We start from the raw sequence: 7,687 nt of genomic DNA on the forward strand, positions 1-7,687 counted from the left end.
CCCTGTAGTCATGAAACTGGAGGCCATCAGAGAAGTGGCCCTGGCAAAGATACAACACCTCTTTGCCAATGTCCACATCCCACAGAATGTCCTACAAGACATGAACAATAAAACAGTCGAAGCTGTCAGGAGATGGCTGGGACTGAACATCCACTCCACTCGGGATGTACTCTTCCTCTCACACAAAGAGGGGGGGCTCGGTGTCCCTAATGTGGAGTGGACCTACACCACTACAAGGCTGACACACCTCATCAGGATGCTGAACAATGATGATGCTACCGTTCGAGAGCTAGCCAGAGCCTCCCTCCTACTGGACCTCAGGAGGAGAAAGGTCCCTTTAGCAACTGCTGTCCAGGAGAACTTCCTGGGCTTCAGGAAGAAAGGTAATGGCAAGCTGGACACCCAAGCTGCAGGTTATGGTGTTCGGTCAGACTGGCTGGACCTCAATGACCTGTGCAACAGAGCGGCAGTTCGACTGAAATGGGAGAAAGTAAATTCACATACTGCACCAGACGCATCTGATGCAGTTGTCACAGACCCATCTGTTAATGTGGATGCTACTGTCTACCACAATGGGACACAACAAACACTCCACAACACAACAGCAAGAAAGTCCCTCCTGAACATTAAACAGGCAGAGACAAAACAACACTGGACTGGACTGAGACTGCAGGGGAAGTTGGCATGCCTTGACTTTGCTGACCACTCTGTCTCTCATTCAATGTATAGGAATGCTGCTGTAGGAGAGGACATCCTCTGCTTTACTGTTAAAGCCAGACTACAGGTGTTGCCAACTAAATACAATCTAGCATTATGGTACCCTAACACTCATCATCCACACTGTATAATGCACTCTAATCCCAACCAACATTTAGAATCCATTGCTCATATTGTTAATGGCTGCAATAAGTACAAAGGACTTTATACTGCACGCCATGACCGCATTGTCGACCTCATTTCTAGTACTGTTAAGGGAGTATTCCCCCCCAATGTGTCAATGTACAAACACTCCCGTATAATGCCAGATTGGTTTAACAGCTCTGATGATGTGTTCTGCAACATCCCTAACACCCCTGATGTTGTTTTCTTGGACAAGGTTAAAAGAGAGGTAGTAGTCCTTGAGGTAGCCTGTGTCTATGACCTCTATATGGACATAGCCTTCCTTGACAAGTTGACCAAATACCAGCCCATTGTTGCTAAGATGAGAGACCTAGGCTATACATGTAAGATGGTAGTATTGATATTTGGAAGCCTGGGGCATGTCCATAAGCTTTCGGTCAGTGGGCTACGACTGGCAGGACTTAGTAAGAGACAATCCAAACAACTAGCAAAGTTCTGCTCTGTATCAGCTGTTATAGGTAGTCTTGCTGTTTGGCGTAGGAGATGTTTCTTGTACCCATGAGTCACTAAGCTGTATTCAACCTCTGAGAAATGTTTGAATCCTTTCTGTACAGAATATGATTGGTGGATTCAAATAAATAATTTAAATGTTTTAACATTGGCTCCCTTCCCACAGATACCCAGACTATGAGTTTATCAGTGACAACGCCATCTCTTGGTCGGCTGGCTTGCCCAACCGCTACACAGAGAACTCCCTCAGAGGCGTTATCCTGGACATCCACTTTCTGTCCCAGACGGACTTCCTGGTCTGCACCTTCTCATCACAGGTAACGTGTCATAATCCTCAAATTATGATTGGATAATCTCTGTGACCAGCCAATCACAATCTTTGCACATCCAATTAGTAAGGCGATGCTCATTGGTAGCCGTGATGTTGCTCTCTGCTTTAACCAGCTGTCATAATCCACAAATTATGATTGGATAATCTCTGTGACCAGCCAATCACATTCTTTTCACATCCAATTAGTAAGGCGGTGCTCATTGGTTGCCCTGATGTTGCTCTCTGCTTTAACCAGCTGTCATAATCCACAAATTATGATTGGATAATCTCTGTGACCAGCCAATCACATTCTTTTCACATCCAATTAGTAAGGCGGTGCTCATTGGTAGCCCTGATGTTGCTCTCTGCTTTAACCAGCTGGCTGGTACCAATGCTCATACGTTAATTATTCCTTTCCTATTGCTGTGTAAACTCATTGTCTCCCGTGGGCTCCAATGGTGTCCAAAGGTGTGCCTGGCATGGCCAGTGTAACTGCCAGTCAATAGCCAACTGCCTTGTGTCAAAGTGTTTGCAATGTTGACTCCTTATGATTACAGTGGTTTGCCATTGGCAGTTGTTATTTCTGGTTAGTAGGCCTTGTGTCAAAGTGCCATATTCCTTTTGACTCCCCCTTTCTCTCTCTACTCCACCATCAATAAATGCCCCCCCTGCCTGTTGCACCTAACCTCACTTCCTGTTCTCTGCTCCCACCCCTCCTTACCCCTCCTCCTGGGGCCTCCACAGGTGTGTCGCGTGGCGTACGAGATCATGCAGACTCTCCACCCGGACGCCTCCTCCTACTTCCGCTCGCTGGACGACATCTACTACTTCGGCGGGCAGAACGCACACAACCAGGAGGCCGTCTACGCCCACCGGCCACGCGACGCCGAGGACATCCCCCTGGAGCCCGGAGACCTGGTCGGTGTCGCCGGCAACCACTGGAACGGCTACTCCAAGGGCGTGAACCGCAAGCTTGGCCGCACCGGCCTGTACCCCTCCTACAAGGTCAAGGAGAAGGTGGAGACGGTCAAGTACCCCACGTACCCTGAGGCGGACAAGCTGCTGGCCTCATAGAGAGACAGACAGGGAGAGAGAGAGAGAGAGAGGAGAGCGAAGAAAGAGAGTGTGAAAAATAGGGAGAGAAGGACAAAATGAAAAACTGCACAAACTGTTGCCACAGATACAAACTGAGTTAGAAAAATCTGGGATGGAGCAGATGAATGAATACTCCTGCCGTCCAGTTGTGTGGATGGTGGATGCGTGTGGGTGTGTGTTTGTGTTTGTGTTGTGTGTGTGTGTGTGTGTGTGTGTGTGTGTGTGTGTGTGTGTGTGTGTGTGTGTGTGTGTGTGTGTGTGTGTGTAAGGGTGGGTGTGTGTGCCTTTGCCTCTCTGTGGACGGGTGTGTGAAGACGTCATTGACTGAAATGGCGCACTGGGGAGCAGCAGCAAGTGGACACATATCCCAGTGTGCACTGCTTCAGCAGGTCAAACTGACACATATCCCAGTGTGCACTGCTTCAGCAGGTCAAACTGACACATATCCCAGTGTGCACTGCTAAAGGGGGTCAAACTCCTCAATTAATGACTTTAATATGGACTTTATAAAACAACTGGAAGACATAACCCGAAAAAGGACTTGAAGAAAAAGAACTGGAGATGAAAAAAAACTGAAAGAACCTTTTCCCTTTGTTTTTATGTTGACCTAATTCAGTGGTTTGAGCTCTATACTGGCCTTTCGTGACCTCTCTTTGTTCCCTGTGCATTCGAATGTACCACACTCTATTGTCCTCTGCCTCTTTCTCTCTTGTCTTTCGCTTTCTTTCTCTCTTCCTTTTTGTTCTCTTTCTTTGTCTCTGTCTTCACCACTTCTATCATGACTGTGCCCTCTGTCTTTTGTCTTTTCACTCACCTGCTATTAAGTTGTCTACACCATTTTATGCTTTGAAAAAGAAAGTGATTTATCGGTCTTGGATCTCTCTGTGTGTGTGTGTGTGTGTGTCTGTGCCTGTGTGTGTGTATGTGCTCTTGTTGAAGGTGCACCCTGTAATGGTGCTTACTGACAGAATTGTAAATGGCTTTTTGATTTCTTAGAAACTTGATGATGCACATTGTATGTGTGTGTGAGTGTGAGTGTAACAGTGATACTGGGAAACCCCTTGGAAAAAGCCCCAAATACCCCCCCCCCCCCTCTTCCCCCCACCCCACCTTTCCTCATCCTCTAGGCACTTTCCCCTGAGCAATGCACTCCCTCCTCAGATTCCTCAGGATTCTACCTCCACCCCCACCCCCCAGTCTACACCAGCTAAAACACCCCCCAAAACCACCTCAGCCCTCTCTGACTCTCACACACTGGGCATTCCCCTGTCCTTGTCTGGCTCATGTCTTTTCGGTTGTCATTTGTGTGATTTCCAAATGATGAACTGCTTTTGTAATGAAGGCTTTTTAAAGGGGTGATGCTGAGGGTTTCACAGGAGAACAACAGAATGGTTGGGACAGCTCCAGGTTACCCGTGATGACATGCTTTTCCGTGCGTTCAGGTGGACTTTGCGTGGACTGGCTGTTTGTCTTTGACCCATTAAACTGGAGAAACACATGTGTGTGGGTATTCTTCAACCTTGTGTGTGTGTGTGTGTGTGTGTGTGTGTGTGTGTGTGTGCGTGTGCGTGTGCGTGTGTGTGTGTGTGTGTGTGCGTGTGTTTGTCTGTCTGTCTGCCAAGTCAAAGAAACAGAATGTGTTCATAACAAAACGTGAACATAACAATCAAAGAATATGTACTCTCCATTCATACAAATAATGAACTTCAAATAATTAGCAATGTTGAGCCAATTGCACTTGAATGAAAGTATGTGCGTGTGTATGTGTGAGTGTGTGTTTGTGTGTTTGTGTGTGTGTGTGTGTGTGTGTGTGTGTGTGTCGGTGTGTGTGTGTATGTGTCATAAAGCAGTAACATACTCTTCAGATGGGTTGCTATATTCATGATGATAGTATTCTAGACGTAAGCATTTCCCCACAGGGAGACGTTTACATATACATCTGATATATGATATATGTATTTATGAGCTGCGGGAGTGAAGTGTGCACAGCCTATCAAAACGAGTAGCAATGGAGCGTGATGAATTTAGAAAGTGTTTGTATTCCATATTCATGCTATGAGGTTTATCTGATGTGCTGGAGACTGTACACACACACACACACACTAGCTCACATTAGACATCAGAACAACTTAAAACATCAACAAACACACACACACAAAAACAGAGATTAATTATCTCACATTATTTCTCCCAAAGATATCCCACGGCACTAATGAGTAGTTGAGAGCATAATGTTGTCCTTAGATTGTCTCACTGCGGACCAACGGTCCATCTGAGATATCCTCCAAACTTTCACTTTATTAACATGTGACTGCAGTGGTGCATGGAGATCCAAAGGAGAGACAACAGAGAGACTTCTTTGACCAACACCAACTCCACACATGGGCCCCTCCATGGACACACACACACACACAAACACACGCACGTGTGCATAAACGCAAGCAAAATTCTGTCTCTCACACGCACACACACACACACACACACGCACACTGAATTGAAGCCCTTGAATGGCGTTTGCTAAATACTTGTAATCTCTCTCATAGACAGTATATAAACACACACAGTCTTCCTCTCTCTCTTACATGCACACACACACATACACAGAGAGAGAGAGAGAGTGGATGTTTGTTTTTGCGGGTGAAAGGGCCTGGAGGGCTTTGTAAAGCCCGCTGGTTAACTGCATGGCTCACTAATTAAAGCCCACTTCATGCTGTCACCACTGGCCCCCAACAGCCATTTAAAAGAGACGTTAGTTCAGTTAATTATTCTCTTCATTAGAGCACCAGGCCCCATGTGCACTACATCAGGGAGGCGGAGTAAGTGCCCTCTCTCTCTCTCTCTCTCTCTCTCTCTCTCCCTCTCTGCCTCTCGGTGTCTCCCGCTCCCTTTGTATCCCTCTCTGTCTCTGTCTCCCTCTCGCCTTTCCTGTGAATGTGCAAGGCCAGCTCCATTAATTGCTGTACTGGGAAAGGTATTGATGAAGCTGGGTGCCTGGGCATGAGCATCATTTGATGGCCAATTTCTTCTCAGTGCAGGCCAAGTTAGCCATCCTTAAATCCCACAGAGCAAAAATAAATGAATGCCAGGATGTTGACATATCCATGTTTACATCTCTGGTGGAACCAAGGAGAATGTGGCTCAGTTCGGGAAGAAATATTGTGTAAGGATGGGGTACTTTGCATTACAGTTTTTTACGATCAATTTCACACTTGTGTCAATATCATGTACACTTTTTCCAAACTCTTCACACAGTGGGCTTAACAGATGCACATCTCAGTATATCAGTTAACCCTCCTATTATGTTCAAATTTGACCCACATCTATTATGCTTATCTATTTAAACCTCCAAAAAAATATTATAATTCTTTTTTTTTACCCAAGTTTTTTGTGTCAGGTACTTTAGGTTTGTTTGTTGACTACCTAAATAGCCCTTAAAAATGAAACAATACCCCCACCCACCCCCTTTATACATCCAGAATACATGTTACGCGACTATGGAGAAATATGCAGATCCCCATAAAATCTCACTGATTGACCTAAAATTGGAAAGAGATATCCTTCTGGTGTTTTTATGGCTTCATACTATTTCTAAGTACATATTGTTGTTATCTATTAACATTTGGAATAAAAAACTATTTCTTTTATCAAGAAAAGTAACAATGTGATGGTTGATATTTCTTATATATTTTATACAATTAACAGCCTGGGGTCAAATTGACCACAAACAACACCTATGCGTAAAGTATGTGTACAGGACATTGAAAACATATCATGTTAATTTTGTGTTTACCCAGTTGTCCCCATCACAGTAAATTAGGAAAAGTCATTAAATATGAAGCAAAACAAATTATGTCAAACATTTATTTAGAGACGTTAAACATTGAATGGGGTCAAATTGACCCCAAACATAATAGGAGGGTTAACCTTTGGTGCAAAATGCACTACAACTACCAAAACACTTCAAACTTCACCCAAAAGTGACTCATGCTGCCGTAACTTCATTGCAAAAAATGCATATATTATGTGTTGCTTTATCCTCTATTTTTGCACAGTTTAGTGTTGCATGGCAAAAGAAAAGAAACATGTATGACACCTCGTACACATACAGTTTTTTACAATAATTTTAACTTTAACTGTATCAATACCATGTACACATTCCCAAAACACTTAGCACATCGAGCATACCAGTAGACCATGTGAACCAAACTGTGGATACTTTCCCCTATGCTTAGATACAAATGCAGTCAATGACACCTTCATCCGGAATGCATGGATACCGTCTAAGTCAATGTTCACTACCAGCAAAACACTGTGCAACTACAGCATTTTTTGCCGATATTTAGATACTCTGTTCAAAGCAGTTAACTTTCAGTTCAAAACCTAACTTACAGTAATTTAGATCACTGTGGATGGAAAGATGCTGTATTTGGACAGACAAATTAAGTTATATTCTTGAATAAGAAAAAGTATTCTTATTTTAGCAGAAAGTTTATTTAGATATTTTTTTTTATTTAGATATTTTTTTTTCTTACTATCTCTTACTTCTAAAGACCCAGCAGAGGATGTACTTCCTGCGCCAGCTCAGGAAGTACAACCTGCCTCAGGAGCTGCGGATCCAGTTTTACACTGCAGTCATTGAGTCTGTTCTCTGCACATCCATCACTGTCTGGTTTGGTTCGGCCACTAAACTGGACAGGAACAGATTACAACGGACAGTCAGGTCTGCAGAAAGGATTATTGGTGCCGACCTGCCCACCATCCAGGACCTTTATAACATCAGAGCCAGGAAACGGGCAGGGAAAATCATTGCAGACCCCTCACACGCTGGACATAATCTGTTCCAGCTCCTCCCCTCTGGCAGGCGCTACAGATCTCTGCACACCAAAACCACCAGACACAGGAACAGTTTTTTCCCCCTTGCCGTCACTCTTA

General features: G+C 44.5%; 1 protein-coding gene across 4 annotated transcripts in view; it reads left to right on the forward strand.

The window, feature by feature from the left end:
• fut8b (fucosyltransferase 8b (alpha (1,6) fucosyltransferase)) overlaps nucleotides 1–3,842 on the forward strand; it is a 101,296-nt gene extending 97,454 nt beyond the window's left edge. For all 4 annotated transcript variants that reach the window (XM_012835543.3, XM_031581304.2, XM_031581307.2 and 1 more), the window contains 2 exons: nucleotides 1,517–1,667; nucleotides 2,405–3,842. In XM_012835543.3, coding sequence (XP_012690997.1) covers nucleotides 1,517–1,667; nucleotides 2,405–2,734 — 481 coding nt within the window. In that variant the 3' untranslated portion in view covers nucleotides 2,735–3,842. The remainder of the gene's footprint in view (nucleotides 1–1,516; nucleotides 1,668–2,404) is intronic.
• Nucleotides 3,843–7,687: the final 3,845 nt, after the last annotated feature.

Source organism: Clupea harengus, chromosome 15 (genome assembly GCF_900700415.2).
Source record: "Clupea harengus chromosome 15, Ch_v2.0.2, whole genome shotgun sequence".
Lineage (NCBI taxonomy): Eukaryota > Metazoa > Chordata > Actinopteri > Clupeiformes > Clupeidae > Clupea > Clupea harengus.